The sequence below is a fragment of the Muscardinus avellanarius genome (assembly GCF_963383645.1).
Source record: "Muscardinus avellanarius genome assembly, chromosome: 10".
Classification (NCBI taxonomy): domain Eukaryota; kingdom Metazoa; phylum Chordata; class Mammalia; order Rodentia; family Gliridae; genus Muscardinus; species Muscardinus avellanarius.
The window spans coordinates 87,653,420-87,672,887 of NC_137796.1; the positions used below are offsets into that span (position 1 = coordinate 87,653,420).

Below are 19,468 nucleotides of genomic sequence, written 5' to 3' on the forward strand. Positions count from 1 at the left end.
TGCTTTTATTTTTAACCTTTTTTCTGAACAACAGTTGACCCTCAGTCTCCATAGAGAATTGGTTCCAGAACCCACCTACCTCCATCCCATAAATACCAAAACCTGTGATGTTTAAATCCTTTCTATAAAATAATATTGACACGTAACTGATACGCATCCTCCTGCAGACTTCAAATCATCTCTAGATTGCTTCTAACTCCTAATGTAATATAAATTCTATGTAAATACTTGTTATACTGTATTGTTCAGAAAATGAGAAGAAAAGTAGTCTGCGCATGTCCAGTACATCTGTGGCGGCAGAATTCACAGAAACAGAGGGATGATTATATTCATATCGCTCATCGAGAAAATACAGGGGTGGGAGAGCGGTCGTTTACTTGGGAGAACTTCACTTTGGGGTATATACATTATTCTCAAACCAGCACAACTGCACTGCTTCAGAGAAAGACATACCTAAAGATGATGGTATCACGCTTCTTATTAGCAGAAATTCTGCCAAGATTCTACCAATAATCTGCAGATCTCAACTTTGATTTTGTTTCTCTCTATGTCTAGGTAGGTATTTCAGTAGAAAATAAAGACTTGCCAACTCTTTGAGATTTAAATCTAGAATGGCTATTTTCTACATATACTCTCTTAGACCACAAAAAACATAACTTAAAAAGAAATGCAAAACAGTTTCTATGCCTATTCCCTAAACCATGGCACTCTTAAAATGAAAAGCTTCAAAACTGTATGTGTGTGTGTGTGTGTGTGTGTGTGTACGCGCGCGTGCGTGCGTGTTACTAAGGGTTGACCTAGGGGCATTCTAACTCTGAGCTATATCCCCAGCCTATTTATTTATTTATTTATTTATTTATTTATTTATTTATTATTTATTTTTGAAAGAGGGTCTCACCAAGTTGCTGAGCCTGGTCTTGAATCTGCAATCCTCCTGTCTCAACCTCCCAAGTACTAAGATTAAAGGGATGTACCACCAGATCTGGCTTTCAAAACCATTTAAAAATCAAAAAAGGGAATTGGGGGATAGCTCAGTAGTAGAATGCTTGCCTAGCATGCAGAAAGCTTTGGGTTTGATTCCCAGCATAGAAAGAAAGAAAGAAAGAAAGAAAGAAAGAAAGAAAGAAAGAAAGAAAGAAAGAAAGAAAGAAGAGAGAGAGAGAGAGAGAGAGAGAGAGGGAGGGAGGGAGGGAGGGAGGGAGGGAGGGAGGGAGGAAGGAAGGAAGGAAGGAAGGAAGGAAGGAAGGAAAAGAAAAAGAAAGGAAGGAAATCCAAAATAGGAACTTCCCTTTTCCTAAGCATTCCTTCTTTCTTAATTATTCCTCAAAGAATTAAAAAACTTCTTGTGGCCGGGCGTGGTGGCACACGCTTGTAATCCCAGCATTAGGGAGGCTGAGACCTGGAGGATCATGGTTCAGGGACAGCCTCAGCTACTTAGTGAGGCCCTCTGCAACTCAGTGAGACCCGGTTTCAAAACAAAGAATAAAAAATAGGGCAGGGGTGTAGCTCAGAGGTCAAATGCCCCTGGGTTCTATCCCCAGACCCGCAAAAAACAAAACAAACAAACAAAAAAAAAAAACTTCTTGTGTTCAAGATCTGAGAAATTTGCCTCAGGTCATCTCTATCTGAAGAGCTTTCCCTCTAAGTCATCCAAAGCAAGTTTATCTTAGCACCTCTAAAGCTGGTCCTTCCTTCTACAATCCCTGTACCTATCACTCTTGTTCAGGATGACTGGGATGCACATCATAATTACTAGCTCTCCGCTACGCTGGCCTCTCAGAGCCATACAATCGGGTTGCCAGTTTTACCTATTATGCCTCAATGATACCTTTTTTAAAAAAAACTCGGTATTTTTACTGTCTTGTTTCCATCCTTATAATTCTTATTAAATAAAATGAAAATAATAATCTCCTACCCAGGGTCCTGCTGTCTCTCTTTTTGTGCCATGCTAGCAGATTAGTATGCAAAGAGTAAGATCTGTCTAAAGAATAGAATTTGAAGTTCTCTACAACCTAGACCCAAACTTTTTTTTATTTTATTTTATTTTATTTTATTTATTTATTTATTTTTTTTTTTTTTTTGGTGGTACTGGGGTTCTTGGAAGCCCTTCTACCTCCGGGCTACACTCCCATGGGCTACACTCCCAGACCTATTTTTTTAACATTTTTATGTGGAAACAGAGTCTCTTAAGCCAGCGAGGCTGGCTGCGAACCAGCGCGATCCTCCTGTCTCCGCCTCCCAAGCGCGGGGATTACAAGCTACACCACCACGCCCAGCTTGCACCCAAACTTTTCAACTTGATTTCCAACACCATTCTCTTTTGCAACTCTGTGGTCCATATGAATTATTTACATAATGATTATCAGAAAAGTGGCCGGGTGTGGTGGCACACGCTTGTAATCCCAGCATTCAGGAGGCTGAGACCAGAGGATCGCGGTTCACGGACAGCCTCAGCTACTTAGTGAGGCCCTCTGCAACTCAGTGAGACCCAGTTTCAAAATAAAGAATAAAAAATAGGGCAGGGGGTGTAGCTCGGAGATCGAGTGCCCCTGGGTTCCTTCCCCAAACCCGCAAAAAAAAATAAAAATAAAAATGATTATCAGAAATGCCCTAGCTCCGTGTCTTCCTCACAAGTTTCCTTATTGTAAAAAAAATGTAGTTCCCTAACTCCCAAAGTACCAATCCCAGCCATATTTTAAGAAAATTAAATGATGACTTCTAAGGAAAGTTTTACACTGCTTCTCCTACCTGGAGAGAGGGGAAAAATTGCATTTTTTAAAATCCCCCTAGCAATAGATTTGTGATTCTTTCCCTTGTGCTAATGTTATCTTATCAAGCAGAAATGGATTTTGAACAGCAAGACCATGTTCACCTCCCAAAGCTCAGTATCTGTAAGTAGTAAGTAAATAAAGCCTTTTTGAGCATAGTGAAGCCATCAGTTTAACTCTGCAGTCATAGATGCAGGCAGCGTAGCTCAATAAGCTGGACCACTCACCTGATTTCTGCAGGGAATTGTGCATTTGTGACAAGGAAACTGGAGATTTTACACTGGTGGAGCAGCGTTAAAAACCTGTTGATCTCTGGGTACATTATGGGCTCTCCCACGAGTGATAATGCACAGTGCTTAACATTCATGCCTTCTTCAAAGCGCTCTGCTTTGACACCTGGGACGCCTGGAGGAGACAGAGTGACGAGGAACGAGCTGAATATAGCACACGGAGAGAAAGTCACTTATGTTTTTCTAAACAATTCTTTGGTTATAGAAGGAAAATTCATGTTTTGATACCAGTCAAAGAATACAAAGACAAACAAATCTGAGAATCACAGGCAAACACCACCGGTTCTCAACCCCAGAAGGCCTGGAATCATACAAAGAACCTTTAATTTTGGAGTGTGTGTGTGTGTGTGTGTGTGTGTGTGTGTGTGTGTGTGTGTGTGTTTTACCGGGATTTGAACCTGGTGGCTTTCTACCTCCAAGCTATTCCATCTCTATTTTGTTTTTATTTTGAAACAGGGTCATGCTGGGTTGATAAGAGTCTCACTACTTCCTCGAACCTGCAATCCTCTCGTCTCAGCCTCCCAACTACTAAGATTGCAGGCATGTGCCACCACACTCAGCTCCAAAGAACCTCTAAAAAAATCCCAATGCCCAAGCCATTTCCCCCAACCCATGAAATCATATCTGGGAAGGAGACTTGGATATCAGTACAGTCTAAGTGTTCCCACATGATTCTGGTGTCTAGCATGGTTCAACAAGCACTGCTCTCCATCTCAACAAGAAAATCAAAAAGTCCCTCAAACCAACACAAAATTTAAAAATCTCATAGGTTAAAAAAAAATTTCCTTTGCTTCAAATATTCCAAACTCAATTATCTCTAGGTTCTTTTAGAAGTATATATTCTTTCTGAATGATACAGATTCCTCATGGAGATGGGAGTGGAGGAGAAACATGCTCCTAGTCCCCCTTGATCACTTAAAAGCCATCTTTGAAACTTAAGCTATTGGTTACCACGTTTGCATAGAGATTTTGACGACACAGTTGAAGGTGATAAGTATCTGGGCAAGACAAGGTAGAGCAGGGTAAGAAGCCATGGAATACCAAGAGGAAAGAGGCGGGCTGTGCTGTTACCTGCTCAGGGTAGGCCTCACTGAAAAGGTAAATGACCTGAAGGAGATGAGGGTGTGAACCAAGAGAATCGAGAGGAGAAGAGCATTCCAGGCAGGGCCAAGACCCCAATGCAAGCCTGTCCAATGTGTGCAAGAAATCTGAATGAGGTGGCAGGTTTTGAGAAAGGGCAACATTATCTAACGTGTGTGTGTGTGTGTGTGTGTGTGTGTGTGTGTGTGTGTGTCTTAATGGATCACAATGAGTGCTATAGGAAGGTCAGAGGGGCAAACAAACAAGTGAATCTGCCAAGAGGCCATTATGTAAGCTAAGCAAGAAACTATGGTGGCTTAAACCAAGTGGAGACGGGACCACTAACTGGATCTATTTTGAAGGCAGAGTCAGCAGCATTTTCTAGTGGACTAGAGGTAGAGTCTGAGGAGAGAGGGGTGTCTGTGATATCTACAAAAGCTTTGGCTTGAGCCCAAGAGTTGCTATCAACTAAGACAAAAAGTCCTGGGATAACAGGTAATAAGGGGAGGAGCAGTTTATGTAGACCAGGTGTTCAGTTTTAGCCATGCCAAGTCTGAAAGGTGTCTATTAGCCATCTGAAGGTGTATACAGCATTTGAATTCGGATTCTGGGAGAAAGGACTGGGTGGAAATGAACACTCTGGCAAGTAGACTGTATTTCTAATCAGAGACAGAATAAGGCAGTAAGTGTAGGCAGTAAGGACTTAGCCTTGGGACACATTCTGGGAAAAGAAGCGGGGTCAGCAAAGGACACTGCCAACGAGCAGCCAGGGAGGAGAGAGGAGAGCCCAGGAGCCAAGGGATCAAGTGCCTTCTTTTCTGGAGAGCTGCAACTAAAATTATCATAACCATACTTGTCCATTTAAACAAGTACACAAACACACAAAGAAGTCCTATGGAAGAACCTTTTAAAATAATGGATTCTGGAATTTAAACATTATCCTAATTCTGTCAGAGAAGTAAAGTGGTGGAAAGGATACGTAAAACCTTGGTCCTCTCCTTCGTAAAAGCACATCCCTACTTAGTGCCTGCTGCCAGAGGCTACTGCAGTGGCCCTCCCAAAAGCAAGGCCTCAGGGACTGGACCTCAAGTCAGGAGAAAGAACCACCATCCTCGATAAAATATGCCAGGAGATAAAGCAGCCTCCAAACCACTACTAGAAAAGAGTCCTGGAGAGGGAAGAGAAAGCCCGGGCAACCGCAGTGGGCAAATCTACAGTGCCAGTTCCCAAAACACCAGCACATGCGCACACGCACACGAGCTCACGCTCCCTCCCTCCCTCCCTTCACCCCCTTCCGTGTGTCTGTCGCTCCCTCCCTCCCTCTCCCCCCTTCTCATTCCCCAAATCTTAATCCTTTCTTAACTCTGCTTTATTATCAAATATTTTATCTTTTTAGTTGTTAAGCGATTTTTCTGATTTTTCTCTTCTCCTGAAGAGTTTCCTGATCCTGAATAGTCACAAGATAGCCAGGAGACATCAAAGCAAGAACTCAGACTTCTGAAGTTTTATTTTAATGTCATAGCTCTAAACAATATAACACACAAATGTGTTACTTTGCACAGGATACAATATTCTGTTTCTAACATTTGGGCAATTCAAATCCTTTCTTTCTTCTTACAACAATATAGTTTGAGTCAAAGTACAGTGGTGCCCACCTGTAAGTCCAGTACTTGGGAAGCCGAGACAAGAGGATCACAGGTTCAAAGCCAGCCTCAGCAACCTTGTGAGGCCTTCCACAACTTAGTGAGATCCTGTTTCAAAATATAAAAGAGAGCTGGTGGTGTAAATCAGAGGTAGAATGGTTCAATCCCAATACCCCCACACACACACACACATTTACACGTAACTATATTATAAATATACATATATGTATATTTAATATATTTGTATACAGTTTCTCTTCAAAATTCTTCCCAAGAATCCTTCCAGGCTGAAAGTTACATATACATTTGATAGATGTTTCACACTGTGAGGTTTTTCATAAATAAATTTCAGAAAACAATGAGCAGGTGGTGTTCTCTTTGCCACCCACGTTTTTTTGTGGCGTGTACTTTGACATACCTAGCTTGTGAACACTATCTGACGAAGACCCTCCGTTTTGTGCTTTAAGCATAGATTAGAACACCGAGCAACAAATGGCGTCTTTTTCCTCTCTGCATCTTCAAGACCAAGGACGTTCCTGACAGTGTGTGCGCTCACTTGATGTCGGCACAATCGATTCTGAGAACTGATTCTCCCTGCGTGGTGGTTCTTAGAAGGGAGCAAGCAGGCAGCACTTTGGAAAGATGCTGAGTTGCACTGAAATTCTGACCCACTTTTAATCAATATAAAGTTAATTTTGCATGTGTACAAAGGGAAAGTTAATAAAGGTCACAAGAAGAAAGATATTTTAATGATTCAGGGAAATAACTGAAAAGACAATGATTGCTTTCAGAATTGAGAATTGCAGCACCAAAGGAAAGCATTTAAAAAATCAGAGGATATCTTTAGTATGAACTCAAGGCTGGCCACTTAGCTAAAGCTGGAAACTCGAAACAATAAGCAACAATACCCATGCCCAGTCCCCGGCCTCGAAAATAAAATCACACGATCACTGCACCAGACCCACGAGAGAAAGAGCGGGTGTCCTTCCTCACAGGTGGGAGAACACTCTAGAAGACAAAGGACTCCAAGCCACAGTACAGAAAACTATGCCTGCGCTCAAAAGTGGACCTTGGAGGAAAGTAGCTTTTTTCCACTCAGGATGCAGGAACATAGCATTAAACAAGCAGTCACCACAGCCCCCAGGTGGAAATTAAGGGCGGTCACATTCATTATGAACATTAAAACTGCCAGGCGTGGTGGTGCACGCGTGGAATTTCAGCATTTGGGAGGCTGAGACAGGAGGATCAAGATTCATCTCAGCTACTTAGTGAGGCCCTCAGCAACTCAGTGAGACCCTGTTTCAAAATAAAGAATAAAAAATAAGGCTAGGGGCAGGCGTGGTGGCGCACGCTTGTAATCCCCACGCTTGAGAGGCTGAGACAGGAGGATCACACAGGTTTGAGAAGCCAGCCTCAGCTACTTAGTAAGGCGCTCAGCAACTTAGTGAGGCACTGTTTCCAAATAAAATATAAAAAATAGGTCTGGGAGTATAGCCCAGAAATAGAAAGCCTCTGGGTTCCAGCCCACAATACCACCAAAAAAAAGGAAATAGGACTAGGGGTGGAGCTCGAGGTAGAACTGGGTTCAATCCCCGCTACCTCAAAAAAAAAAAAAAAAAGGAAACTATAAAACAAACAAGAGCTTCTGCCCATGTACTTGCCTATCCATGCCCACCAGACCTTCAAACATAAATGTTTTTTGGTTTTGTTGCTTTAATTTGGGTACTGGGGATTGAACCCAGGAGCATTCTACCTCAGAGCTACATTACCAGCCCATTTTAGTTTTTATTTGGAAAACAAGGTCTCACCAAGTTATTGAGAATCTCATGAAGTTGCTGAGGCTGGATTCGAACCTGTGATCTTTCTGTCTCAGGCTCCTAAATCCTAGGATTAAAGGCATGCACCCCACCCCCACCTAACATACCTGATTTCTACTGGTTGAAAGAAAAACTGCTAGCCAGGCATGGTGGTGTGTGCCTGCAATGTCATCCTAGTACCTGAGAAGCTGAGATAATAGGATCACAGGTCCATAGCCAGTCTTAGCAACTGAGTGAGATCCTATTTCAAAAGTTTAAAAACTAATAATAAGGCTGAGGGTATAACTCAGTGATAGAATGTCCTCAGGTTCAATCCCTAGTACCACAGAGGGTGGGGGAGAGGGAAGAAAGAAGAAAGAAAATAGAAAAGAAAATAGAAAAACTGCTTTGATTATTTAAAGAAAGTCAATTTACAAATATCAACTGGTATCAATTTTGAAAACTTTTTTATCAAACTTATTGCTGATTAAATATGTTTGACTGACACAGTAACATTATGTCAAGTCAACCAATTAAAAAAAATTCTCTGTGGGAATTCTCAGGGTAAAAAAAGTGTGTGTTTGTGTGTGTGTGTGTGTAAAAGATATCCTATAAGTGTTTCTGTGTGTGTGTGTGTGTGTGTGTGTGTGTGTGTGTGTGTATACCCTTTTTGTTTCAGAGAAATAAGTTCTTGATAAATTTCTGAGGATCTCAGTAAGTTGTTGAAGGCTGGCCTCATACCTGCTCCCCTCCTGTCTCAGCCTTCTAAGTGCTGGAATTGGATGCCTGGCTAACTGCTATTTTGTGTGTGTGTGTGTGTGTGTGTGTGTGTGTGTGTGTGTGTGTTACTGGGGATGGAACTTACGGACATTCTACCTCTGAGCTACACCCCAGTCCTATTTTTTATGCTTTATTTTGAAGCAAAGTTTCACTAAGTTGTGGAGGGCCTCACTAAGTAGCTGAGGATGTCTGTGAACCATGATCCTCATTACAAGCATGTGCCACCATGCCCAAATTAAACACCATTGGGGGGGGGGGGCACTCTGGGAATGGAACCCAGGGGCATTCAACCTCAGAACTACATCCCCTGCCCTAATTTTTAATCCTTTATTTTGAAACGGGGTCTCACTGAGTTGCAGAGGGCCTAAGTAGCCGAGGCTGTTCGCAAACCACGATCCTCCAGTCTCAACCTCCGGAATGCTGAGATTACAAGCGTGTGCCACCATGCCTGGCTTTAAACACTATTTTTAGAAGAAAATCGACAGCCACTGTTGAATTTTTGGAGGTCGTTCCCTCCTCCCTAAGCACTCTGAGCCCTAGCCAGGATTCCCTTACCCATAGACATGCTCTGTTCTTTCACCTTGCAATGCTGTACCCTGTCATCCCCTATAGAACACTATCTATCTTTCAGCTCTGTCTGATTCTTCTGCCACGGGAACCTGACGACGACCATAGGAAATGACTACTGAGTAAGAAAGCCCAAGGTTCCAAGCCCGGCACACCTCTCTGCACAGGACAAGCCCCTCCAACAAGCCTCGCAGACAGTGAGAAACATGCGCTCAATGAACTCAGCCACCACACTTTATTAATGTGAACAAAGTCTACTTCATGAGTTATTCAGTACTTATTTCCATTTAAAGTGCATTTGCAAAAATGCTCCTGTCAAAAAAATTACTATCAGAACTCAGATTGTCATTCCGTATCAAGGACATCTCAGAATGAAGATTCCCCTATGAAATCTCTACTCAAAGGCGTGATCTTCAGGGCTGCACCGTCTGTGTGGGACACAGATCACTGGAGGAGGCTCCAAGAGGCCCAGGAAATACACACCTAGTATATCCCGTTCCTTAAGGGTTGAGTCTTTAGGCACAAAACCAAAAACAAATTTATTAGAATAGAAAGATAAGCTAGGTGTGGTGACACACGCTTGTGATCCCAGCCTTTGGGAGGCAGAGACCAGAGGATCGCGGTACGCGGACAGCCTCAGCTACTTAGCCCTTTGCAACTCAGTGAGACCCTGTTTCAAAAAAGAAAATAAAAAGACTAAAAAAATAAGTAGGGCTGGGGGTGTAGCTCAGAGGTAGAATCCCCCTGGGTTCCACCCCCGATGCCACCAAAAAAAAGGAATATAAAGATAAAATATGACATTTCCTGCTTCTGATATTACTCTCCAGGATGGCTAATTGTATGCATTTGGATGGACCAGAGTGCAAAGATATTTAGTCAAACACTATTCTGGCTGTTTCTGTGAAAGTGTTTTTTAGGTGAGATTAACACTTACATGGTGGACTTTGAGTAAAGCAAGTCACTCTCCATAAGGAAGATGGACCTCATTACGTCAGGCAAGGGCCTCAATGTAGCAATGACTGACCTGCTCTAAACAAGAAGGAGCTCTACCAACAGACTGCCTTCGAATCTCACGCACTCCTCCCACAGCCTCCAGCCTGCCCATTGACCCCACTGGACTCAGCATGAGGAATGGCCTCAAAATGAATGACTGAATCTCTTCAATCTAACCACACACACATACACACAGCCCATTGACCCCACTGGACTCAGCATGAGGAACGGCCTCAAAATGAATGACTGAATCTCTTCAATCTAAACACACACACACACACACACACACACACACACACACACACACACACACTATTAGTTCTATTTCTCCAGAGAACTCTAATTATACTTATTTCCAAAAGAAAACAAGATGTTGCCTTTAAATTTATTAAGAAGTTATATAGGCTGGCCGTGGTGGCACCCACATGTAATCCCAGTTCTTAAAGGCTGAGAAAGGAGGATCACAGGCTCAAGGACAACTTCAGTAATTTAGCAATGCTCTCAGCAACCTAGCAAGATCCTGTTTCAAAACAAAAACTAAAATATCAGGTTGGGAATGTAGCTTGGGGGTAGAATGTACCTGGTTTCAATCCCCAGTACGAAAAAAAGAGCTATATACTTATTTGAAAATGAACAATCGGTATTAATTAAAAACACAAGTTTCAGAAAAGCTAGTCAAATTTCAGATGTGAGGCTTACTAGTTCTTTACCAAAATTTTCATTAAATTTTCTAAAAGTTTGGTAACAGAAGCTGTTTTATCCAAATAAGAGAAAGTAATCTGTCCTCCTTTCCCTGCCAAAAAAGAAAGTGCTCTGGAGCCAGGCATGGTGGCAGATACCTGTAAACCCAGAGCTTGGGAGGCTGAGAGAGGATCACAGTTTCAAGGCCAGCCTCAGTAACTTTGCAAGGTCCTCTGTAATTCATTGAGACCCTGTTTCAAAAAATAAAATAAAATACCCGGGCGTGGTAATACCCGTGCTTGGGAGGCTGAGACAGGAGGATCACACAGGTTCGAAGCCAGCCTCAGCTACTTAGTGAGGCTCTCAGCAACTTAGTGAGACCCTGTTTCCAAATAAAGTATAAAATAGGTCAGGGAGTATACCCCGGAGGTAGATAAGCCCTAGGGTTCCACCAACATATAATAAATAAATAAATAAATAAATAAATAAATAAATAAATAAAGTAAAATATGACTGAGGGTGTAACTGAGAGGTAGAATGCCTCTAGGTTCAATTTCCCCCCCCTCAGAAAAAAAGAATCACCTGGTCTTCAGAATGCTAATTCCTGGAGTTTATAAAGATCCCCATAGAGCAGGGCATGATGGTACATGTCTGTAATTCTAGTACTTGGGAGGCTAAGATGGGAGGATTGCAGGTTTGAGGCCAGTCTCAGCAACTTAGCAAGGCCCCCTTTCAAATTAAGACATAAAATCAGTCTAGGGATATAGCCCAGAGGTAGAATGCCTCTGGGTTGAATCCCTAGTAACACACACACACACACACACACACACACACACACACACACACAACAAAATCCATATATATGTTGTTAACACCATAAGAGTACCTCTATCAAAACAATTTTATTTTTTGTTTTTGGTACTGGGGATTGAACCCAGAGGCATTCTGCCTCCAAGCTACACCCTCAGCTTGCTTTTATTCCTTATTTGGAAACAGGGTCCCACTGGGTTGCTAAGAGCCTCGCTAAACTGCTGAGGCTGGTTTTGAACCTGTGATCCTTCTGTCTCCGCCTCTCGAGCCCTGGGATTACAGCTATGTACCACCACATCTGGCTCCAAGGCCATCACTCTGAAAGTCCACCACCCACCTACAGTAGTGGGCTTCAAAGAACAGTCCACAGTTGAACAACATCAGCATCTGAGATGAGTGAGGGCTGCGCATACGTGGGCTCCACTTCAGACGCAGCCAGTGACTGGGGAAGGAGCCCAACAATCTGCGTTGTGGCATCTGTACTGTGCATCGGACACACTTAAGAACGAGGGGAACAAGTGGCCTCCAACGAAGCCAAGTATCTCAAGTATAAGAAAGAACTGAAGCAGGAAATTCCAGAAACTGTGGCCGGATTTATTGCTGGATTATGTGGACGGCATCTTTATTAACATTATCCCTCCTTTTTAATTTTTTAATTATTTTATTTTATATGCGGTACCGGGGATGGAACCCAGGGCATTCTGACTTTGAGCTACACCCCAGCCCTATTTCTTATTCTTTATTTTGAAACAGGGTCTCACAGAGTCGCAAAGGGCCTCAGTAAGTAGTAGCTGAGGCTGGCTCTTGTCTCAGCCTCCTGAGTGCCGGGACTCCAACTGTGCGGCACCACGCCTGCTTCGTTACCCTCCTTTCTTATAAGGCACTCATTCAGAAATGCCTCCGCAATACTATGTTACATTATTTAAGGACTTTCCAGTGGCCTGAAATTTCTAGTCCATTCACAAGACGGCTTTGTGCTCACCAAGACAGAACAGGAGCAAGGGTTTCTCGGAAGGATGATGTTACATTCCCAGGAAAAATTTATAGACTGAGAGTAGGATATTAGAAATTTCTGTGCTTCGAGTTGAATTTTTAGTTCTTCCACCAAATGGAATATAAAATCTTAAAAGGTCAAAATACATATGTCTATGCAATTTCTGCTTGCCTATAGGAAAATTTTCCAGTGGAGACAAAAAAAAAAAAATCCCACTGAGGAAGTAATTCTTTCACCAAGTTGAATCAGGCTATTAAGAGCCATTAGCATTCCTTTGTAGAAAGAAGGTGAATACCTTTAAACTGTTTAATCATGTTCTGATGGTTTGCGATGGCTTCCTTTAAGATCATTTCAGGCTGGTCCATCTTCCACCGCCACTCGGTGCCCACAGGGTTGGTGTGGTGCCTAGGGGCAAGAGGCAAAGTATGGAAGGTGCAATGTAGTAACATCTCAGCTAGTTATCTAATACGAGGTAGCCCATAAAAATCATAAAATTAGGCTTGGCTTCTTCCTAAGACCCTAATTGTTTACAGCATTATTTTCCAACTTTTTTTTTCTTTTTTGCGGTACTGGAGATTGAACCCAAGGGCATTTTACCTCCGAGCTACACCTATTTTTTTTTTTTTTGTATCCTTTTTATTTTGAAACAGGGTCTCACTCAACTTATTTTAAGTCATAACAGCTAGCAGAAAGAGGTGGACAGAGAAGTCATTCAACATCTCTCCCAACTCCTGGCTGCTACCTGAAAAAAGACTAAAAAAAAAAAATTGACAACCTCCAGACAAAACCGATCAAAGAAAAAAGCAACCACATGTATAAACGTACAATGTTAGGAATGAGAAAGTCTCTAACTTCAGAAATGCAGAGCTTTGGGGTAAGTCTGAGTGTGCTTTGGTGGGAGGTCATTACACACTGAGTCACTACAGTCATGCATTTTCACTTACCGCCAACAAAAGACACATTTATTTGCACACGCCAAACTCGGGGTGGTTTCCATGCAGCGATGGCTTTCGATGCCATAGAATGTATGTTTATAGCAGCCTCCTCTCCCTCGAAGCATTGACTGTGACAAGCAAAGAACAAATCATGACTTGAGTAAAACCATCAAAGCACAGAAACAAAACACCAAGGCATCATTTTTAAGATGAAACCAGGCAGCCAGGCGTAGTGCTGCACACCTGTAATCCTAGTACTTGGGAGGCTGAGAAAGAAAGACTGCAGGCTTGAGGCCAGCCTCAGCAACTTAGTGAGACTCTGTTTCAAAACAAAAAATAAAATAGGGCTGGATGGATGGATGATAGCTCAAAGGCAGAATGCCCCTGGGTTCCATCCCCAGTAGCACAAAAAAAAAAAAATGAAACCATGTATTTGATAGTAAAAAATACTCCTACTGCTATCTACATTCTTTGGGAGGCTGACAGGAAGGCCACACGTTTGAGGACAGCCTAAGCAACATAGCAAGACTTGGCAACCTAGTAAGCTTAGAAGCTTAACAATCTAGCATTGTAGTGTTCTGAGTTTTCTAAAACACACTGAAATAAGCCTACAATTCATTAACTCTGAAAGTTCTATACGGAAGTCCACTAATGCTTCTAATGCACAAAATCCACTGACCTGTCTCAAGCAATATTAGCTACAGAAATCTGTTAAGTCCAGGTGATGGATAGGACAGGCTCCTTTTTTTTTTTTGGTGGTACTGGGGTTCCTGGAAGCCCTTCTACCTCTGGGCTACACTCCCAGACCTAATTTTTTATGCTTTTTTATTATTTTATTATTTATTATTATTTATTATTTTTTATATTTTGGAAACAGGGTCTCTTAAGCCAGGACGGCTGGCTTCGAACCTGCGCGATCCTCCTGTCTCTACCTCCCAAGCGCGGGGATTACAAGCGTGCGCCACCGCACCCAGCAGGGGACAGGCTCCTAACATATAGAAGCAGTGGTCGTACACAAGGGCTCCCTACTTTGAATAAAGAAGGGTATGTAAAGGAACATCACTTAAAGTATATGCTGTTAGTTGGATGATAGAATTTGAATATACTTGGGACAGCTGAGAGGACAAGCAGCATGAATAAGACACATATTAATCCCCCAAGAAAACACTGTGGGTTTTCTTGTGTGTGTGCGTGGGGCGGGGGGGGGGGTACTGGATATTGAACCCAGAAGTGGTCTACCTCCAAGCTATGTTCCCAGGCCTTTTAATTTTTTTACTTTGATAAGGGTTTCACTAACTTGCTGAGGGACTCGCCAAGTTGCCAAGGCTGGCCTCGAACTTGAGATCTTCCTGTCTCAGCCTCTCAACGCACTGGGATTACAGGTGTGCACCACTATGCCTGGCCTTAAAAAAAATAATAAAAGTACTTTTTATGTGAAAGATAAAAGCACATACCACTCGAGTGGTAAGACCACATAAATCAGTAGGTGTAGTAAGACGATAACGTGAAGAAACGGCTCAGATCAACTCAGGGCCGGAATCAAGACAATATCAAGCTTTTTAAGGTATCATCAGAAAGATTCACCCACAAACTCTGCACAAAATGGTCTCGATTTCAGCAAAAGTCAAACGTGGAGCCAGTGATGAGCTTAGGAAAGAGAGGTAATGAAGACTTGACTGTAAGGGGGAAAGAGGAGATACCAGGGAGGAACAATCGGCGGCGGCGCCATGGGAGGGCCACAGCAGGGGGAACCAGGCAAGACAACCGGGAACTTGAGGGCAAATAATATGGAATTAACAACAGTAACAGCAAACAAGGAGAATGGAAGAGGAGACACAGATGGGTGGCCTTTACACACACCGTGAGGCCTCTGCATCCTCAGCCTCCACAACCAAGTTTTCAACTGACTGAAGACACGAGGGGAATATTGGGCGTGGTGGCGCACACGTGTATTCCAAGCACTTGGGAGGCTGAGATAGGAAGACTGCAGGTTCGTGGCCAGCCTCAGCTACTTACTGAGGATCTCAACTTAGGCCCTATTTCAAAATAAAGAATAAAAAATAGGGCTGGAGTGTAGCTCAAAGGTAAATGCCCCTGAGTTCAATCCCCAGTACTGCAAAAAAAGAAGAAAAAAAAATACTGGGGGGAAGGGACTGTCTCTACTGCTTATGTACAGACATTTTTTCTTATCACTGTTTCCTAAGCAATACAGTATAACAATTACTGATATAGCATTTACATTGTAATAGGTACTATAAGTAACCTAGAGATTATTTAAAAATCTACACCATTCTTTGGGAGGCTGACAGGAAGACTACACGTTTGAGGACAGCCTAAGCAACACAGCAAGACTTGGCAACCTAGTAAGACCCAATTTCAAAATAAACAAAAAAAATTTTTTTGTTTTAAGGGCTAGAGGTATAGGTTGGAGATAGAATGCTCCTGGAACATAGTGAGGCCTGTTTTGTTCTTTTTTTTCTTGGTACATTGTAGTCATACATCTTAATGGGGTACAAGAAGGTGAAGGCAGTACATGTACACATTACCCAATCAGCCCTTACCCAACTCCTGTCCCATTCCCTCCCGCTGAGATCCTGTTTCAAAAAAAAAAAATTATGGGGCAGGAAATGGCCAAGGGCTAATTGGGTGATGTGTGCGTGTATGCCTCCACCATCTTGTACTCCATACATTGTATGACTACAATGCACCAATAAAAAGCTAAAAACATTTTTCTTTAAGGGCTGGGGATATAGGTTGGAGGTAGAACACTTCTGGGCTCAATCTCTAGTAACACACACACACACACACACACACACACACACATTAATAACTAATTAAATAAAATTTTAAAATTCCACATCATCTTATATAAGGGACATGATCCAAAATTTATAAATTTTGGTATCTGTGGGTGAGTGTCCCTGGAATCAATTCCCCACAGATACTGAAGGACAACTGTATACAATATTCATCAGTGGTAAACTAGAATTAATAATGCTGTACACAATGAAAGAAAATCACAGAACAAAATCCTACCAGCTTAATTATTATGTCAATTGATCACGAAATCTCAAAATTTTGTTGTTGTTCTGATAAAAGGATTACCCCTGTCTATCTCACTTAGTACTTGCACTTGAGAGGGGGTAAAAAAGAAATGAAGAAAAAATATCGCTCAAAATAGCTATGCCTACATACTCTTTCACATTTCTAATAAAATATACAAGATGGCAAATAATATAATATATTAAAATCTAGCCGGGCGTGGTGGCGCACGCTTATAATCCCTGCGCTTGGGAGGTGGAGACAGGAAGATTGCGCAGGTTCAAAGCCAGCCTTGCTGGCTTAAGAGACCCTGTTTCCAAATAAAAATATAAAATAGGTCTGGGAGTGTAACCCGGAGGTAGAAGGCCTTCCAGGAACCCCAGTACCACCCCCCCAAAAAAAATATATATGTGTGTGTATATTAAAATCTTGCAAAGAGCACTGAAAACTAAAAAGTAAAGTTTCACTAAAGTCACTGAGTAATCGGACCGATGCCCCCGAGTTCAATCCTCAGTATAAAAAAAAAAATTCATCAAATATCATGCTAATGAAGAAGCAAAGTTGAAGAGCTGTTTATTTCATTCATTATTCACTGAGAAATTAATACACATTGTTATAAAACAAATTGTGCCCCCGTCAACACGAATTAATGTTGAAGTCCTATTCCCAGATACAACTGTATTTGAGACTGTGCCTTTAAGGAGGCAATGGAGGGTAAATGAGGTCATAAGGGTGAGGCCCTAAATCTGACAGGAAGAGAACCTAGCGATGTTTGTGTGTGAGGAAGGGCCATGTGAGGGCTGGAGCCCCTGGGATGGAGAAGTCCAGCCAGCCCTGCAGGACCAGCGACTGTGACCTTCCCAGAGGTCTGATGTCCAGACGGAATACTGAAGGGCTAAGAGGATTTTGTGAGGTGCAGAGATTTTGCAAGGTACAAGGACAGTGACGTGTGAGAAGATAAGGTTTTTGTTTTTCATAAGAATGTTGCTTTCTAAAAGTTTAGGTCTATGATTCACCTCGAATTTTTTTTTTTTTTTTTTTTTTGTGGTACTGGGGTTCCTGGAAGCCCTTCTACCTCCCAGACCTATTTTTTTATATTTTTACTTGGAAACAGGGTCTCCTAAGCCAGCGCGCGCGGCTGGCTTCGAACCTGCGCGATCCTCCTGTCTCCGACTCCCAAGCGCGGGGATTACAAGCGTGCGCCACCACGCCCGGCAGGTAAGCATATTTGTGAGCCTACTCTGAGATCTCTAGTCTTTCCATTGGTCTATGTGTCTATCCCGCCACCAGTACCACACAGTAAACACAACCGCAGGGTGAGTAACTTCATACTTCATCAGCATTGCGTAAGCTATCCTAGGGCCTCCTTTCCTTATAAGTTTCAGAATAAGTTTGTTCTGACAAAAAAAAAAAACTGATTATTTTGATAGGAGTTGTATTAAACCTATAGATTAAAATGGGGGAATTGCCATTTTTCTACATTAATTCCTAATCTACGAACATTCTATGTCTCTCCATTTATTTCAGTTTTCAGTGATTTCTTTCATCAGCACTTTGCAATTTTCAGCATTCAGTCAGGTGTATATTTTCTTAAACATATATCTTAGTATATAATTTTCCTTAGGTAACCGTAAATGGATTTTCATTTAAATTTTAGTTTTCATGTTTGCGAATAAAGAACATAAATGACTTTTGTGTACTGATATTGTATGCTGTGACCTTGAAGAACTCAATTATTGGTTCTAGGAGGATTTTTGTTTGGGGAGGCTGTTTTATTTTACCATTTCCTTGAGATTTTCTTCATTGACAATTATCTCATATGCAAAATAGGGGTTTTCTGCCTTTCCCACCTGTATGTTTGTGTGTGTGTGTGTGTGTGTGTGTGTGTGTGTGTGTGTGTGTTATTGGAGTAGAACCCACGGGTTTTTCTACCTCCAGGCTATACTCCCAGACCTATTTTATACTTTATTTGGAAACAGGGTCTCACTAAGTTGCTGAGAACCTCACTAAGTAGCTGAGGCTGGCTTCAAACTTGTGTGATCCTCCTGTCTCAGCCTCCCAAGCATGGGGATTACAACCTTGAGCCACCCCGCCCGGCTCCCAATCTGCATGCATTTTATTTCCTTTTCTTGCCTTATTAAAGTGGCTAGTACTTACAGTACTCTACTGAATATGAATGGTGAGTCAGCATACTTACCTTGTTCCCAATCCTATGGGAACATTAAGTGTTAATTAATTACCTGTTGCATTAAGTGTAAGTTTATGTATTTGCTATAATATACTTTTATGATTATTTTAGAGGATACTCCTTCTACTCATAAAAAAAAAAAGTTCACTATAAAATTGCATCTGAAGCCAGGCATGGTGGCGCACGCTTATAATCCCCACGCTTGGGAGGCTGAGACAGGAGGATCGCATGGGTTCGAAGCCAGCCTCAGCTGCTTAGTGAGGCTCTCAGCAACTTAGTGAGACCCTGTTTCCAAATAAAATATAAAAAAGGTCTGGGAATATAGCCCAGAGGTAGAAAGCCTCTGGGTTCCACCCCCAGTACCACCAAATAAATAAATAAATAAACAAACAAATAAATAAATAAATAAAATTGCATCTGTATCATGCTGACATCAGCCTCACACGTGACTCACATGAGCCAAATGGAGTGACTCACCTACACCATCAAGGTTTGTGTAAGTACACTATAATGTTTACACAATGGCAAAATTGCCTAACCACGAAATTTCCCTTTTTGTAACCCATTATGAGCATTTTATTTCCTAGCGTGAAACTCTGCATAAAGCCAAGTTGATGTTGCCTGAATTTTCTAGTTGAGATATTAGTAAGCTCAAGACGTGTGCATGGTATTATATAATAAGTGAGACATCTCATTACAAAAGCCACGCTAACTCTGAAATTTCTCAGGATGTGTCCTCGTGGCTGAGCACTGGCTGACTATACTCTTCAGTGCCATGCTTTTTCACGCCCTTCTGCTACTCCAATGGGCATTAAGTGTGGGATATCATTGCCCCACAAATCCCTAATGCCCTCCTCAATGTTTTTTCCTCGTCTCTTGTTGTTTCTGTGGTTTGGATCGG

The 19,468-nt window shown here is 42.1% G+C and overlaps 1 protein-coding gene across 1 annotated transcript in view; it reads right to left on the reverse strand.

The window, feature by feature from the left end:
• Nucleotides 1–19,468, reverse strand: part of LOC308267759 (S-adenosyl-L-methionine-dependent tRNA 4-demethylwyosine synthase TYW1) — a gene marked incomplete at its 3' end in the record, with an annotated part of 138,017 nt that overhangs the window by 93,875 nt on the left and 24,674 nt on the right. The window contains exons 2-4 of the mRNA XM_080702667.1: nucleotides 13,347–13,465; nucleotides 12,698–12,807; nucleotides 2,996–3,173 (exon numbers count right to left, since the gene is read on the reverse strand). Coding sequence (XP_080558793.1) covers nucleotides 2,996–3,173; nucleotides 12,698–12,807; nucleotides 13,347–13,462 — 404 coding nt within the window. The 5' untranslated portion in view covers nucleotides 13,463–13,465. The remainder of the gene's footprint in view (nucleotides 1–2,995; nucleotides 3,174–12,697; nucleotides 12,808–13,346; nucleotides 13,466–19,468) is intronic.